Source organism: Leiobunum rupestre, chromosome 2 (assembly GCF_980474605.1).
Source record: "Leiobunum rupestre chromosome 2, qqLeiRupe1.1.hap1, whole genome shotgun sequence".
Taxonomy (NCBI): Eukaryota; Metazoa; Arthropoda; class Arachnida; order Opiliones; family Sclerosomatidae; genus Leiobunum; species Leiobunum rupestre.
The window spans coordinates 47,122,429-47,142,005 of NC_143385.1; the positions used below are offsets into that span (position 1 = coordinate 47,122,429).

The 19,577-nt window shown below is 38.7% G+C and overlaps 2 protein-coding genes across 2 annotated transcripts; one reads left to right on the forward strand and one right to left on the reverse strand.

The window, feature by feature from the left end:
• Positions 1 to 7,622: 7,622 nt before the first annotated feature.
• On the reverse strand, positions 7,623 to 9,504 carry LOC149957662 (uncharacterized). The gene is made up of 6 exons (XM_090167119.1): positions 9,492 to 9,504; positions 9,252 to 9,416; positions 9,056 to 9,187; positions 8,753 to 8,987; positions 7,782 to 8,367; positions 7,623 to 7,646 (listed from the first exon to the last, which is right to left on the reverse strand). Exons 1-6 carry the CDS (start codon positions 9,502 to 9,504, stop codon positions 7,623 to 7,625), a joined length of 1,155 nt encoding a protein of 384 aa, XP_090023245.1.
• Positions 9,505 to 13,861: 4,357 nt separating this feature from the next.
• On the forward strand, positions 13,862 to 19,305 carry LOC149957663 (uncharacterized). Its single transcript, XM_090167120.1, has 6 exons — positions 13,862 to 14,719; positions 14,795 to 15,593; positions 15,926 to 16,221; positions 16,263 to 16,427; positions 18,480 to 18,544; positions 18,600 to 19,305. Exons 1-6 carry the CDS (start codon positions 13,862 to 13,864, stop codon positions 19,303 to 19,305), a joined length of 2,889 nt encoding a protein of 962 aa, XP_090023246.1.
• Positions 19,306 to 19,577: the final 272 nt, after the last annotated feature.

Genomic DNA, 19,577 nt, shown 5'->3' on the forward strand with positions numbered 1-19,577 from the left:
AACGCAACATTGTGATATAGCTATTTCATTTAATACAAAAGTTTCGTTCCGACAAATGAGTATGATTTCGCTCTCCTATTGAAACCTTCGCCTATTCATACTGAAGCGCCTAACTACTCAAGACTTGTACAAATAAATAAATTTGTCTTTTTTATGTACCGGAAACCGTTAGGGTCATAAATTTAAATGATACATCAATTGGTAGCCTTCTAAGTCATTGTATTTATGGTTATCTGGCATTTTTAAGTTCGCTACGAATATGACTTTCCAGCTTACGGAATAAAATGATTGTCCCTCATAGTCCAAGAGCCCATGACCCAATATCGCTGAATTAACCTTCAAATCTGAACCAAGGGGCGTATAAGATTAAAAAAATAATTTCAAGCCCCTCCCAAATTTACATGTATAAAACAAAATTACTTTTTTAGTCTTATACGCCGTTTGGTTCAGATTTGAAGGTTAATTTAGCGATATTTGGTAAGAGCACGTTGAGACCAATCGAATGATACCAATATCAGGTCATATCAATTTTCAAGGTCACCGGAAGTGACGTCACGTGGCTCGTATTTCCGCATTGCCCCCCCCCTGCCCCTCCCGGTTCCTACGCCCTTGGTATAACTCTACCAACTTGGACCGCTGTTCGCGGCTTTAACGAGGCATACTTAATTACTGAAGTACGTTGAGATAATAATTTTAATATCGCCTGCTTTTAAATACTTGAAAGGAGAACTAAATTTAAACAAAGTGTAAATGCAAAAAAAAAGCTTTGGGAAATTCAGTTGGCATACATTAGACATTTTTTTAGACTACTTAGAACCTCCTTTTTTAAATTTTGTAACACTTTCGGATTTTTTTTCTCAAAATTAATTACCAATAAAAAAATGTTTAAAAAACGTTAATTTTTAACAGTCATAGAAACATTGCAATTTAGTTTTCTTTTTAAATTAGTTGTGAAGAGGCTTGACCACCTACTACCAACTTGTTATTTTTCATGACCTAATACATCAGTGACAAATTGAACTATTCAGACCAAACCGATTTCATTTACGGTTTTCAACTCAGCTCTTAACTTGTTCGTTGACAGTTTTCGTCTACCACCTATCGTTCAAAATATAAAAATTCCAAAACGGTGAAAAATGTCACGATTTTGCTTAACTTTACAAATAACAACGACCTTCCCCGATAGTGTACATCCTAAAAATTTCACATTTATAGGTAATATAGTTTTTGATCAAAATGCCTGGCGCGATCAAATTGAAACTGAATAGAAATAATTTATGCGTTTTCAATACAGTTGTATGGGTTTCAGTTTAAAGGCAGTATTTACAATTTCTATGACATCATTTATATCTATAACAAATGCCTACATTTTGACCGTATTAGATAAATGATTTTCATAATTCGACTCATAGGGAGCCAATATTTTTTTTCGTAGGGGAAAACCATTGATTAAATAAGAAGAATTTGTTCGCACAAGAATACATTTCGGAAGGATCACGGGCCTCTGGCTCCAAATAAAAGCAATTTTGACCGTAAACAAATTTCTAGAGCGATTATTGGTGGCATTTTTAATTTCATCTGAAAATCTCAGCATTTCGTCAAATAGTGCTTTTCTAGCCCGGATGCTTTTCTCTAGTTTAAGACTTTAACCATTTATTATGTAGAGATAATTAATTATGATTTCTTCTTACTTGTATTGGTCACTACGTACGTTTTGTCCACATTTCTTAGAATATTATTTAAGGTTCACCAATTCTGAAGATTCACTATATCTTAGTGTAACTTTTGGCAGTAGTTTAATTTAGATTTTATTTATAAATAATAATAATAATAATAAGAATAATAATAAGAATAATTAGCTAGGCTAGTTCTTAAGCCACAACCTTAAGGCCGAAGTCATCGAGCGACTTTTAATGCCCTTAAACAGGTGACCGGGTTACAATGCGTAGGAGTGTGGCGGCAAGCTCTTTATACCACGCGAGCCAACAGCTCCCTACACTACTTGTTATCGTCGGCGAATAAGTAGATTTTAAAGTTTAGAATTTTCGAGGATAACCTAAACTAATCAAATACCTATATCCAGTGTCAATTACAAGTTCGTTCTTTATTATCTCATTTATAACATAATTATAAGAATTCTAGAGGTAAGATAATAAATAAGTAGGTTTAATAAAAAAAAATTAGGTTTATAATTGAGTATTTGGGACGTTATTTAGGGGTGGGGTCTTTCTTGTTGCAACTCCTTGTTACGAGGGGAATGGGTGTCGAAAAAGCCTATTTTTGCGTTAAGTAATTTGTAAAAAGCGCCTTCTAAGTAATTCGAAAACAAAATAGTTTTACTCTTTATTTTTGTCAGTTTTTTTACAATTTGGTAATAGAAAAATGTATGGAAAAGGGTTGGATTTCCCCCCTTTGAAGCGGTTTTTTCGATTTCATTTTTTCACTCAGAAGCCTTTGGGTTATACTTTGAAACAACTTTGTCTATGCTAACCGAAAAATGTATTGAAAAATGCTCGTTTTCCACCTTGAAGTGGATTTTCTGATAAAACCAACAGAGGTACAGAGGTAAACTATTCTATTTTATTTTGAGTGTATGGTACCTTATTCAGCTAGAATGATAATTTAGCTTCCCCACCCAGTAAGATATTTAGGGGTATTGTCCCCGCGCCTGGTTCCGGTATTTCTGATGCCAGTGGCGAAACCCACAGTCGTTCATCACAAATATTCGCGAAGAAATCAACTTTTCATAAATCCCGTGGCTTGACCATGCCAGCGACTCTTTCAAACATTTCACTCAATAGTTTTCAAACAGTTACGTGTTTTTTTTTTTCAGGCGACGATAAATTAAACAACGCGATAATTATATTTAAAGCATCGTTCTATAGACGCATTCACATATTGCCTACAGGGAAATATTCAAATAGGGGCGAAATCCACCCGAGGTACCTTCCTATTTAATAATGTTTGAGGTAGATGGCGACGCTATAAAGTTTATGAAAAATAAACTTTTTAAAAAAGTTATTAATTTATAACTAAATTATAGTACTTTAAATTCTTATTAAAAATATATAATTTTTGTAATTTAAATTAACAATTAATTTTAACAGAAGTTAAAACTCTCCGCCATAGATGGCACTATAATACGGTTTTAAACTATCCAATCATGGAAGATAATTTTGTATTTTAAATCTCGACAAAACCGTTCTCCCCTAAAAACTGAAAACTTTCAACGAATCGTTGAAAATCAAAATAATGACGACATGCTGCTATCAGAGCGCCATCTACTAACAAATAACGCCCTCACCACGTTACCTCGAATTAATATTACCTCTTTAAAGTCGTCTTTGCCCCTTAAAAATTGTAAATCGATCTATTGTATTTATGTGTAACGTGAAAAGGAGAATAACGAACCACGCAAAGCCACGTTGCCCGCCAAACAAATTCACGATCATAAATAAATACGCAAAGTCAGTATCTCTCTTGACAAGAGATTGATTCGTAGAAGTTTTTGTATTCGAACCTCGCACTCAACACACTTGTTGCAGATTGACGAAAAACAACCACAAACATTACTTTCATAAAGATGTTTAACGTCACGTTGATGGTCGCTGTTGTGTGGCATATTGCTCGCTGATTTTGTTAGTAGACGCTGGTGACAAACGGACGAACGACAATTCAACGGGAAGTGAGTATTGGTGTGGAATTATTTTGAAGGTGGCCCAAGCTTAAAACGTTTACCGAATACTTTCGTAAAGCTGTACCAAGAATGCATTTAATTATACTTAAGGATAATAACTATATTGAGACGATCTGTAGCGTTGCTCCTCATGCTCGAAAACTAAGCTCCTTCCCCCTTAAAAATCAAATCAGATCGGCATCTCATTTTTCCCTAGAAACTGTGGAGTGCCATGTGGGTTTTCATGTTAGTCAGGAGTGTATTCCGCTTATGAAGTTCATCAAGACGCGTTACCAATCCCATAGTGGCGGATGTATCAGTTCCAATGATTGGAATTGTGTCCAGTGTGTTGATATAGAATGTGCAGTTCTGAGTGCCTGTGAGGGAATGCAAAAAGGTCAACCTTACCCAACATTGGGACATTTTCACCAGAGTAGACCATGGCACGGAAGATGGGGGGTTTCATAGTTTATGATAGTATAACGCTGGAAGGACATTTACCTGGGAACCAATGTCAATTTAAATCGAAATTTTTAGGTTTAGATTCTTATTGGAGTAATCCAATCACCTGTAGAGGTCGTTGACTGTAATTAAGGTAAGCAATATGGAAATGATCCATATACGTCATGAGACACATAATAAGTCAATTCTTGTGCCAGTAAGTCAGTATGCTGATACATGTAGTTGTTGAAGGATTGGTGGATAATTGGTGATGACATTAAATGTGCAGAAGAGTCCTCATTATAGTAATAGTCAAGTGGGTGTTGGGTATAAACGTGGTCTTCATAGGAGTAGTCTGTGGGGTACGCATATTCACCATGTTCTTCAGGTGCAGTGGCGGCGCCAGGATATTACTATGGGTAGGCTACTTAATTCTTTAATTTGGGGAGCCCCCCTTTACATACACTAACTAAACTAAACTGTGACAAAACCGGTTTATTTTTAATAATTTACAAAAGAAATGTACATGACTGTTTAAATGTACTCGGAAGTTATTTTTTTTAGTCGATGAGCATAACAATGTACATATGGGCATCATCCTCCAACAGCATTCTCCATTTTCACTTACAATTGTTGCAAAAACACTTGCCAGTTGCCACGCTTTATTTTATCTTTATTTTGGAAATAGGCGATATTATAAAGTCAGATATGCTTGCTCAACTTGTTAAAATGGGATAACGAAATAGTACAGTTAAAGCCTACGGATGAATTCATAGCCTCTTTGGTGAGATATGAGTTTCATGAAATTTGAATGAGCGACAAGCCTTCGCAAAGTGATTGCGTCCACCACATTTATCACATATCTTGTTGCGCGCAGGGCGGGTTCGGAAGGGATGAGAGGCTAAACAGCGGTTACATACGGAGTTGGCTGTAGAAGAGTTATATCCACGTGGAAATGGTGCGCTTCGGTTGTGTGGTGTGGGTATGATATTACGGTGCTGGGTCAGTGGGGTGTGGAAGAATGACCACGCCATATTTGGTTTCGGGGGGTTATCCCACGACGTAAAGAGCGCATGGCATCGACGGATATTGGCGTAGTAGAAGGTGGCGTAGGAGAAGAGAATAATCCACTCAGCTCGACAGATGGAGATGGCCTGCGTGAGGGTGAGATTTTGTTTAGAAAAAAGTTTCCTACGAAGCTCCGTCTTTTTTATACCCACATGTACCATATAGTGTATATCAAGAAATCTCGAAGAGCACCCGGATCACAGTTATCAGCTTTAATACGTAACTCAGTAGCAAATGCATCAAATGTCTGACCTGGTTTCTGTTTCGTAGTCAGTGTGAAAACTTTGACTGGCTGTTTAAATATTTTATCTTATTTTGGTGTTAAGTGTATATTATTTGGAAAAGTGTAACAATTTGTATTTAAATTTAAATGTTTGTAAAATTTGTATTTTTTGGGGAAATGTTAACGGTTTTATTTTATTTACTGTATTGTATTATGGACGCCAAAAAGGCGAGGCGAGGAAAAGTTCGCTCGCATTTGAACAATACCCAATTCGCTCGCGAAAACTATAGTGTCGCCACCTATCCACACTCCGCGGTACTATGTAGTGGTGATCAGAAAAAAACACTACGGCGTGTTAATGCATTAGGTGAAGAAGAATATCATAGTTTTAATGGTAAGATAATTAGTTTTTTGTTGATAAGTAGTATTAAATGTCAAGTTTATAACTTTAACTAAACCTTTTCGTAACGTCGATAAACTGTCATTAGGTTTTGAACTCATCTTGGACTGTGTAAAGTTGAATATATAAGAGTGTGCCTTGGCATATAGCAAAGATGGAAGTGGAACCATTGGAATCTCCAATAGGTATGCTATTATTTAATTATTATTATTTTATCCTATATTAATTCTATTTTCATTATAAAAGTAAATCTCACCATGTTTGAAATTTTGAAATATATTGGAGACAAGCCAAGAGCGTTAGAAGAAGGGGAACGAATGTTCAGGGAAAGCCCAAAAGGATCTTTAAAATTTTATTTCTCTAAGGAAGAAGAGGGCGTAATTTTAATTGAAGGCTTTGTGATTCAGTCCAGCTCACCAAGTGGGGAACCACATTCTTTAAAACTACAATTTAAACTGGATTAAAATGAAAAACACTTCATTAAAAGTGTCAACTGTTCGTGTAAGAGCGGGTAAATGATTTCATTTGTATATTTAAATTATATTTGAATAATAACGTTTAATTATTTTTCCAAGGAACTCTGGATTTTGTAAACATTCCGTAGCAGGTTTATTTTACGTAAATCGCTATGGAAAGTTAGGTCAGCTCTCTAATGATGTATCATGTACATCAAAGCCTCAAAAATGGGGTAAAATGAAGGCAAATGTCCAAGCCCACTACCACGCAAAAAAATCCAAGATCTAGATTGCGTGAGAAAAGTTGTCAAACCCATTTTTGACACGAGCAGTTTAAAAAAATTGTGAGGAACGGATTTTATCGAGCCTGCCTTACGAACCAATGTGTGCCAGGCATTTACCCCAAGTCTTAAAGAGTTTGTTAAATGGAATGTCAAACCAAAAAAAGCCTTAGATGTTACAAGTGCCGTATCTAGTATTCCAGCTGCAAATGAAGAAATTATTTACAATCCTAGTAAACGCCGACAAATTGACCCTGCTGATTTGGACCAAATCATTTTTATCGATAATATTTTGAGAGAAACCCTTAATGTTCCAACGCACTACGAGAACAATTTTACTCGTAACATGTCAACTGAAGAAATGCAGTTCTACGATGATTTTGTTCAAGTTGATTTTGAAAAAGCAAAAACGCTCGCTCAATTAGACCAAAAAACAGATGAGTGGAAACTGGAAAGAAAAGTGAGATTAACAGGAACCACTTTCAAAAAAGTTCTGTCATCCACAAACAAAGCAAACACAGCTTCCAAGCTTTTAGAAAATCATTTGTCTGGCAAAGAATTAAAAGTGGCTTCTGTAGTCTATGGTAACAAAATGGAGAAAGTAGCCCGAGCCAAATTTTCATGGCTCAAGAAAGTTCAAGTAGTGGAATATGGTCTCCTAATTAGCCTCCGGAATCCATTTCTGGCTTTTAGTCCAGATGGAATATATGTGGAAAATGGCGAGACCAAATTGCTCGAGATCAAGAGTCCTTTCGTAGCCAAAAAAATTTCAATCGAAGAAGCTGTTGCGCAAAATAAACTCAACTTCTTGAAAGTTGGAGAAAAAGGAATTTTCCTACCAAGTAATGATTGCAGAGGGTATTACGCGCAAATTCAACTTGGACTTTATGTATTAAACTTAAAAACATGCTCATTTTTTCTATATTCTCCTAAGGGTTATCTTTTAATTGATATTGAGAGAGATGAAGAATATTTAAAGCAGAACATAGTGAAATTGTGCAATTTTTATTTCAAGGTATATTTACCATTACTGGTCAAGAATAAGTGATATATTTAAGTTCATTTAAAAGTTCCTATTTCAAACTGCGCCATTTAGTATTATCTACAATTTTTAAATGAAGTGAGATATTAAGAGTAACAAATGATAAGTTTATAATAAAATTTTTCTATAATCTTGAAAAATATTTATTTCCCGTGCCACATGCACACGAGCAGATGCTATTTTTTGATTTTTTACGCTTTCGTCTTTACTAAACTGTTTTTTCTTTCTTAAAAATGGTGGGATGTGTAGAACTATTCCATTGGCAGCACATTCGTCTTCAATTAGAAAGCCTTTATCAACCATAATTCCATCAATAAATTGTTCGCAGTTAGATATGACCCGACTCTCAACAGCGATTTCCTTGTCACTAACTTTTCCGCCCCAAGGGTCACTCACGAGCGTAATCATTCCAGAAGGCGAAATTCCAATGAGAAGTTTAATTGTGTGGGTGCCTTTATAATGGCTGTAGGTTGCCACTCGGTCATGAAACGTGTTAGGTTTCATCATGGGAACTTCTGAATAGTCCAAGACCACACGAGTGTTTTGAAACTCTTTGAAGCATTTAGGAAAATTACTCCTGATATTATCTAAATTCGGCCAAAATATGAATTTTTTTAAAACTTCAGCAAGGGCACAGAGGGTTCTTTTAAAGTAGGTGGAAACCGATCGATTGGAAATGACAAATAATGAAGCTAAAGCAGCGAACGTCAAATTTGATTTGAGCTTCATGAGAGTCAAGAGTACCCGATCATTTACCGGCATAAGAAAATTTGAAAGCTCACTGTTGTTTTCAAGTCCTAAAACTTCAAAATAATAATCAGCTAGGCTAATACCCAAGGCACCACCTTAGGCCTAAGTCGTCAAGCGACTTTTGAAACCTTTAATTCAGGTGGCCGGGTTACAATGCGTAGGAGGGTGGTGGCAAGCCCTGCATGCCACGCGAGCCAACAGCTCCCTACACTAACTATTACCGTTAACCTCAACAAGTTTTTATGGAAGGGGAAACCGAAGAACTCGGGGGAAAACCCCTTAATCCAGTGGGGAGAGAACTTGCAAACTCAACGCAGAAGGAGTTGTTCCGAGTTTTTCTTTCAGTGCCACAAGCTGGGATCGAACCCGGCTCCTCTAGCTGCGAGGCGAAAGTGCTAACCACTCTTCCACCCCACTTGATGCGCTTAAGTTCTTTCCTAGCTTGGTCCAAATAAACTTGAACACCAATGGAAGCTTTCATTACACTAGCTGCCACATGAGGTTCATTAATTCCTTGAGCTTCAGCTGCGACTTCAGCTAGCATAGCTAAGTTAGTTAACGTTGAGACATTTTCATCCGGAGCTGGTTCACTTTCGTTTTCAATAATCGATTCAACAACGTTATCTTTCAATGGTGATGCTGAAGGTACTACTGTATAATTTCAAGATAACTTTTACGTTAACATTGCCATTAATTATTTATCATCAAATAACAATTACCTTTAGAACGGTTTACGTAACGTTGGGCTCTCTCTTTTCTACTATCTTCGGTTGATTCTTTAACAGGCATACGTGGCAAATTTTGAGAAGGAATGGCATTGAATTTCAGACGTCTTCTTATGGATCTTCCACCTAGAAGACCTTTCTGATTATTTAATTTCAAATCAAGTAATTAATATTATTACTTTCAACTCACCATTTCTAGCCAAGAAGTCATCATCTTTAAAATGAGCGCTACATATCTGAGACCATTTGCTAGGTCTTTTCCCTGACTTTATCTTTGTTAACCACACATTAGTAAGTTTCTTACAATTTGGAAATTTATGAAATGATAACTTCAAATCTTCTTCTTTATTATTATCTTGATTTTTAAAGCTTTTAAGCGCAGTATTATTACAAAAAGGGACGGCACAATTTCTCCCACCTCGACCATTACTGCATGCCGCCATATTTGTTTTGGTTTGTTTTGATTTTGATCACCACTCCACGCGGAGAACCCAAGCTGCAGGGGTAGCGACTGCTGCGCCACCTATTCCCGTTTCGCTAGCGAATAGAAAGATAATTGCTCATCGGGTAAGATTCCAGTGACACGGGGTTTTCTTGGAAAAAACCCGTGATGCCAAGAGATCAGGCGAGCGAACGTTTCTGTGAGGGGGTTAAGGGGTCGGCGGTCAACCATTGGTTGGAAATGGCCGCTAGGCTCCCTCGATATTTTTTGAAAATTTGTTGGAATGAAAAAGAGAGATCTTGTTGCGAGAGAACGGAGTATTGAAGTCGGTTGGGAATTAAACCATCCCAAATTTCGGATCTCGGAAAAAAATAAACAAAGGTAATTCGGAACGGAAATTGTTGTGATAAATTATTTCATTCATCGGTACAAATATAAGCGGTAAAATTAAATAAACCAAAAGCGGCGCATCTACTCCCCCCTAGATTTAATTTTTCAGTCGGTTAAATTTAGGGAACAAATTAAAAATTGAAGACTCTCCCAGAGCAAATATTCGTCATGGTGCCGAAACCCGGGACCTTTAGATCGTAAATTCGGAAATCGTATCGGTTAAAAGTTAAAAATCGGAGAGTTGAACTCTGGAAAAGGTGTCCACCAAAAAATTATCAGCGGAATTACGGAATTTTAAACGGACTAAATCGGTACGCGGAACAATAAAGGTTAAAAATGAGTCTAACAACTCAAAGTTCGGCGGAAGTCAAGAAGTTAAAATCGCAAAGAACTCCGATTCGGACAAATACTACATTGGCCATTCAAGCGATGGAACTTCTGTTAACGGCAACGGTATTTAAAGCGGAAGATGTGGAAGATCAGCTCGCACTCATATTACTAAAAGAAGCGAGTTTGGACTCTTTGGACAGCAGAATATTCGACCTGATCGATAGCGAGGATCCCGAATTGGATAAAGAATGCGAATCGGTAGAGAAATACAAACAGGAGATCACTAAAGCGAAGATGAAAGCGAAGCGGAAACTTAAGGATGAAGGAGTCAACGTAGCATCATTATCGAGCGGAGAATCGTTTAACAGCGATACGGCGTCGGTCAGTCAAATTGCGGCGAGTTTACTTCAAGCATCGCGAGAGGCCAAGTTACCTCAACTGGTCATCGGCAAATTTAGAGGAGACGTCACGGAGTTCACGGGTTTCTGGAGTCAGTTCGAAGCGACGGTGGATGCGAGGAATCAACTATCTAAGGTGCAGAAATTTGCGTATTTAAAATCATATTTGGAAGGTGACGCGGCGAAAATCTTAGCGGGCATGAAACCATCGGAAGAAAATTATGACGAGGCTGTTAAGTAATTAAAGGCTAGGTTTGGTAGGGATGATTTAGTAGTTAACGCTCACAAGCAAAAACTTATAAACATTGAACCAGTTCGTAGCGCGGGAGATTTAACAGGTTTAAGAAAAATGTTGAGATATTTGTGAAATGAATATTCGTAGTTTACGTTCTCTAAATTATGATACGGCGGTAAATGGGTCATTTCTGTGCCCAAAATTGATAGGGTGCATGCCAAAAGAAATCAGATTGGAATATATACTAAAACTCTAGGATCAAAGCCAGCTATGAATGTAGACGCTCTTTTAGATTTTTTAAAATTACAAGTTGAAAGCAGGGAAACCTGCGAATTATTAGGAGATTTGCATGGTCAATCTAAATTGGAGTCGATGTCGCAAGACAAATTTAAACCAAAACCGCATAAATTTGAATTTAGTAAAACTGGGCCAAATTATTCTGCCAGTGTTCTTTCCACGCAAATTGCTCCGCGAAATGTTTTTTGTATATTTTGTAAAGAACAATCTCATACCACCACAAATTGTACCAGATTTAGCCTAGATGAAAAAAAGGGAATGATTTCAGAAAGTAACAGGTGTTTCGTGTGTTTACAAATCGGGCATAGTGCGAGAAGGTGTACTTCCAAATTTAATTGGTGCTAAATTTGTCGGAATAATCATAACGCCGCGATCTGTGTCAAAAATGAAGCCAACCAACCTAAAGAGTCGCGGAATTCGGAATCGTCAGAAAGTCGCAAATCGGTAACGGAGGAAAGGATGGAGGTAAAGGCAAATTCGGTCACGTGCGCGAACGGAGAAACGGTTCTCCTAAAAACGGCGCGCGCCTTGGCGAAAAACCCCGCGAACGGCAACGGAGAGGTGGTCCGCTGTTTATTGGATCCCGGAAGTCAAACGAGTTTTGTTCAAGAAGACGTCGCGAAAAGATTACACCTACCGGTCGTCGGAGAAATACCAGTTTCAATCAGCAATTTCGGAAATGAAGCGCCTTCGGAAACCCACAGAAGATTGGTACGGATCAGTCTAGAAAACGCCGAAAACCCCAGCGAAATCATCGAGATAACGGCGGTAGAAGTTCCTTTCATCTGCGATACAGCTCCAACAACGGATTGCGAAAAAATACAAGTTGGCAAGCCAAAATATACCTCTCCTCGGAAGAATTGTTCCTAGTGGTATTAATTTCTCGAGATAACCCTTAAAGATATATCTCCGCAATTTAGAGTTATTTGTTAAAAATATTAACCCATTTCTATCCCGCCCGGTATAAAATTTTAATTATAATTAAAATAATTGAGACGAAACGACCAATTTTAATTTATTCAGAATATCATAAGTTAAGTAGTTACAACAGTAAGTTAGACGTACTATAACAATGCACAATTGAATTAAACCCTTTTACAGAACAAGTTTATCAGTTAAATATAATACGAAGCAAATTTTAATGAAAGAAATATCTACAGAGGCTTTTTGGAATTACTCGCTTACGAAATACTTGCCACATCTTTAACGCTCATTTTATTTCAACACTCGCCCTTGATGAAGATACCGTAGATATCTGGTAGTGGACGACTCGTTCACTTCCTGTTGACGTTGTGACGCATACCACATGAAAAAGACCAATGCCGTCCAATTTCCAATATCATATAATGACTCGCACACCCAAGAAATCATTGACTGCGTTAGAAATCGTAGATATCCAAATATCCACACCAAATGTATTTACAAGAAGCAAAAACCTTACCATCAACAAAGCACAGAGAGCCACTTGACTAACCGCCAGCTCTTAAAGCAATTAACGTTAAATTATCTCCTTTGAATTAACAGAACTATATATAGGTCGTTAAGAAAGTGGACCACCCACAGGGTCTACCCTTTAACCCTCTAATCACGGCTGACTGCGCTAAAACAAGATTTAACCTTTAAAAAATACCAGATTAGGCCTTCATAAATTCATTAATAAAAAAAGACTTTATTACCTATTATGCTTACGATGCCTGTCTTAATTTCAGTGAATCTAAGCAGCTATCGGTGGTTCTGTGGTAGAGCGCTCGACTGCCAAGCCGAATGGTCTGGGTTCGAAACCTGGGTGGCGCATTTGTTTTTAATCAATAGAGAAACGCTAAATTAGAATTTCTTCGATGCAATAATTTCAATTTCAATTCTATTTCAATTAAACCAAAATTTCGTACTCTATTAAATACGCTTCCGATAAAGCTGAAGGTCTAATTTTCAATAAGGCGTAACAAGTGTCGGTGGTTCTGTGGTAGAACGTCCGCCTGTCAATCAGGAGGTCTCGGGTTCAAATCCCGCCCGATGCGATCGCAAATTGATACTAAGACGAATACCGTGTACAACTGGTGGAAACCCTGCCATCGGACGTTGAGAGGTAGCATTACACTCAGCACTCGGTCCGTCCCAAAGTCATTAAGAAGAAGTTGGAGAGAAAACGCCCATATAAACACAACAGACTCAACATGCACAACCATCAGAACACAAACACAACAAATTCAACACTCACAACCTACGCATAAACATTACAAAAACGTAATACACCAAACCGTCACGACGGTGAGCGTAAAAACACCATCCAAACCAAACCGCAAATGCATCCGTTAACGCTCACCGTCACACGGTGGTTTTGCCAACCCTTTGAGAAACTGCGTACGCAGTGATTACACTTTGCACCGAAAATGCGAACAGACCCACAGACCCACAGACAGACCCACCCACAGACCCACCCACAGACCCACCCACAGACCCACAGACAGACACGGTCGTTGTATAACCCCTCCTAGGGGACTTTGTTCCCTCGGAGAGGTAAAAACGGCCCATCAAAAGGACTTCAATTAGCAGATAATTCTAGTTCTGGATCAAACATCGGATTTTTAATCGGAGGCGACTGTTACTGGGAGTTTGCCACGCGAAGGTCGGAGAGATTCACGAAGGCGCTCGTCGCAGTCGAAACGACGCTTGGATGGGCGGTTCAAGGACCGCAAAAAAAAAGAAGCATGACCGTCGGAACTTTCTCGGTCAACGTCTTGAAAACCGAATTAGATGAAAAAACCTTGTCCAAAACAATGGAGTCATTTTGGACCATTGAGGGAATGGGCATTCACGAAGAAACCAATGAGCCCACGGACAACGAGGTCTTTATAAAATTTCAAGAAGAAATAAAATTGGAAGATGGATGCTACAGCGTCACATTTCCCTGGAATCGGAACAAGGCCGACCTCTCGGACAATCTAACGATTGCTACAAAAAGAATGAATGGACTCGTCAGGAAATTCCAGCGGGAGCCGGATCTGTACGTCGAATACAAGGCGATAATTCAAGACCAGCTTGACAAGGGAATAGCGGAAAAAGTAGAAGATCCAACGCTAGCGCAAATAGGAACGTACTACGTTCCCCACCAGCCGGTTCGGAGAATCGAAAGCAAAACGACGAGTCTACGAGTAGTCCTGGACGCTTCGTCGAAAGTTCAAGGCGCCCTCTCGCTCAACGATTGCATGTCGTCAGGACCGAATCTGAATCCGGACATGTTGCGCTTACTTTTAAAATTTCGGTGGCATAAATTCGCAGTCAGAGCGGACATTGAGAAGGCTTTTCTCCAGGTGGCGCTTCAACCTCAAGAAAGAGACTCGGTTCGTTTTCTTTGGACGTCAGAAGACGAGAGCGGAAAAATCAAGGAAAAAGAGTACCAAACGTTAAGAATGGCGCGCGTTCCCTTCGGGGTGACGGCCAGCCCGTTCTTACTCGGAGCGACGATCAAGACTCACGTGGCGAAATACAAAGACGACGAACCGGAAACATTCAAGGCGCTAAATGAATGCCTCTACGTAGACGATTTCGCCAGCGGGGAGAGCGACGTAAACAAAGCTTACGAGATGTCGGAAAAATCTTCAAAAATACTTCGGGATGTGAAAATGATTTTGCGTAAATAGCAAACCAATTCGCCACAACTGCGAGAAAGATGGATGAAAGAAGCCACTCTGCCGGAGTCGAAAATTAAGTACACGGGAGAAGCGGAACCTTCGGTAGAGAAAATACTCGGCCTAGTCTGGAACCCAAGTTCGGACGTTTTGACAGTCGACTTGTCAAAATTGATAACAATCGTCAAAACAAACCAAAACACGAAACGTTTTGTATTAAGTACGGTTTCGCAGATTTTCGATCCCATCGGATTTTTATCACCATTTGTTATTCGGGCCAAAACTCTGTTTCAAGAGTTGTGGGAGATAAAATTAGCGTGGGACGAAAACCTCCACGAAGACCTAGGTTACATTTTCGGAAAATGGTGCGAAGAAATAGAAGAACTTCAACACGTAAAAATATCAAGATTTTACTTCAACAGAATACGAGAAACAATCACAAAAACGGAATTGCATTGTTTCACGGATGCATCTCAGAAAGCGTACCCTACAGTTATCTATCTTCGTTGCGAAACCGACCAACAAAAGATCAGTACCTCCTTCGTTACGGCAAAAACACGTGTGGCGCCTCTCAAGAAAATAACAATCCCAAAACTAGAACTCATGGGATGCCTCCTCGGAGCGAGACTCGTAAAAAACGTAAGAGAAACTCTCAAGGACGCCAATCCCAAAATCAAGTTGTGGACGGACTCGACGATAGCCTTGAGTTGGTTAAAAGCGCCCTCTAAGACATGGAAGCCGTTCGTTCAGAATAGAACCGAGGAAATTCAAAAGTTGGTAGAATCGAAGAATTGGGCCTGGTGCCCAGGAAGTCAGAACCCGGCGGTTTTGCCACGAGGGGGGCAACGGCAAAGGAGCTCCTCGATAAACGAGTTTGGTGGGAGGGCCCGGCGTGGCTGAGAGAAGCTAAGACACAATGGCCTACGGAACAAAAACAAGTATACGGCGATAATTTCGAAGAAATAGAAAGCGAAAGAAGAAGGGTCGCGATGACCGTGGAAGTAAAAAACAAAATTGGAATTCAAAACGTAATTGATTTAAATCGTCACAACTCTGTAAACAAAACCTTTCGGATCGGCGTTTACGTAGACAGATTCATCAAGATGCTAAGGACAAAAACCAAGATTTTGGGTCCAATTTCAGCGGACGAAATTCGGAAAATGGAAATCAAATTCATTCGGGACATTCAAACTGAAGATTACGGACCGGAAATTAAAGCTCTACAGGAAAACAAACCTTTCCCAAAGAATTCGAAAATCGCGACATTAGATCCAAAGTTAAACGATCAATGGCTACTTATTTTGGGAGAACGTTTAGAAGAAGCGCCGTTTAGGTACTCGGTGAAGCATCCGATTATCATCAACAAGAATCAAACAATAGCGAAACTGCTAATGATTCGAAGCCATAAAGAAGTAGCCCACGAAGGTATTGAAGCGATGGTAACGCAAGCTCGGGAACGTTATTGGGTGATTGCGGGTAGATAATTAGCTACAAATGCAAGAAATTTCACGCAAAACCACACGACGCCCCCATGGGGCTTCTACCCGGAAACCGGATCACCGAGTCACCCCCATTTTCCGTCATTGGAGTGGATTTTGGAGGGCCATTGATGGTCAATATCGGCGGAACCCTCGAAAAGTGTTACGTATGTCTTTTCACGTGTTGCGTAACACGCGCGGTCCATCTGGAATTGGTCCCCTCTCAAAGCGCCTACGAGTTTCTTATGGCGTTTCGGCGGATGATATCAAGACGGGCAATACCAACATCTGTTTATTCAGATAATGCCAAAGCTACACTGCAAAAAAAAGGTTCACTATTAAATCACTAATAGCACGCTAAAAGTGCGCAACAAAATCGGATCACTATACACCAAGAGATCTCATTTGGAACATAGTACTTCGTGTGTGTAACTAGTGTACTATAGTGATCTACAAGCGTGAATAATACGTTCTTTAGCCAATTGAAAAGTGTGTACAGGTGGATCACTAAAAGATCACCTGCGCAACAAAATTGGCTCACTTGATCACTTAAAGCACACTTTGGAAACACATGAGATAACACTACTGTTTAAGTGTTCTTGGTGTGTTTTTAGTGTTCCTGAGTGATCTTGTAGTGCTTTTTTGGCATTCTGAAAGTGTTTCAGAAATAGTTCAAAATAGAGCACTAAAAGATCACCTGCGCCACTAAATTGGCTCACTTGTTCTATTAAAGAACACACAGGAAACACAGCAGAACACTTTATTTCTTTAAGTGAACAGGTGAGCCAATTCATTTGCGCAGGTGATCTTTTAGTGCTCTAATATTGAACGGCACTTCTACAAATGGGCTGATGTAGTGCATTATTTTGGTCAAGCACGAAAAGAGTTGGTATAGATTTTAATTTTCAGTGTTCAGTAAAATTTATCAACGTCAAGGTTTAGTTTCAGTTAAATGTAAACCTTTATTACATTTTGACCCGATTAAAATAAACAATAACTAACCACAGTCTTCCCGCAAATCCCGCCTGTTGCAGCATCACACTTTTCCACAAATTTCTAAAGCTATAACGGCCAGCCGAAATAACAGAGTTGGCAGTGCTACAAATTGTCATATAGAAATAAGATAAATCAACGGTTGCTCGATTACGGTTCAATAAATAATAATTTATATTTTTTATCATGTGTCTGCTAAACGTTCTGCTTCTACAGATTTGACGATTAGATTTTCATACTTTCTCGTTGTTTTCAACGCCTGCGAAAGGGGCATAGCTTTCGGTAATAAATTCTTTGAAACTATTTTTGTTTGCAATTTACTAACGTGGCTGATATAAGTATCTTTTTCTGCTACTACAGATATATCTAAAAAATAATTTAGACCCCGTGCGTTAAAAATCTTGGTTTTACCGATATTGTCCCCTAATGACCGTGTTAGGTAATACATATGTAAAAGCAATAGCCCCTGGCGTAGATTAGATATCAGGCAGCATTATAGCTATGCGCAGTGAGGAAAATACCACATGTGGCTCTCATTTTTGTCTGCTTTATTAAGTTTACACTATAGTCCTTGGATAAATTAAAAGTTAAGCAGACGAATGTGAATTTACTTGTATTTACTCTTTTCATGCACGGGGCCTATAGACGCCGTGCGTAGAAAAACAGAAATAAGAGTCGTCGCGTACTGTCCATGTTTGAAAATAAGTGTGTTAGCCATACTGAAACGAATCTAGGTGGCGCCAGCGACGCAGAAGCTTTAGCTTAGCTTCTGCTAAGGGGGATCACCGTGTATCAATCGTCTGCTAAGCCCCATGCTCTCATAGCTTTGAATTCATTACGTATTTGTATCCTCTACATGTTTTGGACGGCCGCCGAAAGGGGGCATAATGAAAGTTTTCAGTAGCGAAAGGGGATAAAACCAAAGTATGAAATTTAAATTCGCTACCGAAATGAGACTAGGTGGCACAGCGACGCTCAAGCTTTAGCGACTGGTAAGTTAATTTATATAAACTATTAGATGTTACGCATAGTGTACCAATTTGCACTATCAATTTAAAATGCTCGAAAAGAGATTATGCGGTGTAGCAAATTTTACAACGTGGTGTTCTCAAAGTGATACTTTAGTGTACCAAACCATTGATACTAGTGTTCTAAATGTGTTATGCGTTCTTTAAGTGCACACTGATAGATTAAACGAGATCACTTATAAGCGATATTTTTAAAAGAGTGAACACTCAGAGATCGTAAAAGTACACATGGGAACACTTTGTAGAACATATACAAATCACTTGTATGTGCTCGCAATGTGTAAAATAGTGATCTAAAGGTGAACGATTTATTTGCAGTGTAGGTTTCAATAGAGCCAAAGACGACTTACGGAAGTCGTTCGAAAATATTCAGAGTGACCAAGTACGGCAGTTTTTCAGCCAGAAAAACATCGAATGGAAGTTCATAGTGGAACACGCACCCTGGTGGGGTGGACACTACGAACGTTTAATCAAATCGACCAAGGTCATTTTACGTAAAATTCTCGGAAAAGCGCTTTTGTCGTATGTCGAAATGGAAACTATATTGTCGGAATGCGAAAGCGTGATAAACTCTCGTCCTATAACTTACACGTTCAATGACGCGAACGAACCGGAACCTCTAACCCCTTCGCACCTGCTCATCGGTAAACGCGTAACCTGTCTTCCACCGTTAATTGCAAAAATTGAGGACATTCCCAAAAACAAAAATGAGTTTGCCAAACGATTTCGGTATAGAGTTAGTCTTATGGAAAGGCTATTTAAAAGGTGGAAAACAGAGTATTTATTGGAATTGAGAACGGCTCACCATGTTATTTTATCAAAAACAAATAGTAAAATTAAAGTCGGTGACGTTATGATAGTGCATGAAGACACGACTCCTAAACATATGTTGAAACTTGGCTTAATAACGGAGTTAATAGAAGGTAGAGATAAAAATGTTAGAGCCTGTATGGTAAAATTAGGTAACGGGAGCGTAATTAGGCGCTCCGTGCAGTTGTTGTACGCGATGGAAGTTACTGATTAATAAGGAATTTCAAATGTCAAAATTTTAATATTGTAATACAAGTATTCCAACGCGGGAGTGTGAAAACTTTGACTAGCTGTTTAAATATTTTATCTTATTTTGGTGTTAAGTGTATATTATTTGGAAAAGTGTAACAATTTGTATTTAAATTTAAATGTTTGTAAAATTAGAATTTTTTGGGGAAATGTTAACGGTTTTATTTTATATACTGTATTGTATTATGGACGCCAAAAAGGCGAGGCGAGGAAAAGTTCGCTCGCATTTGAACAATA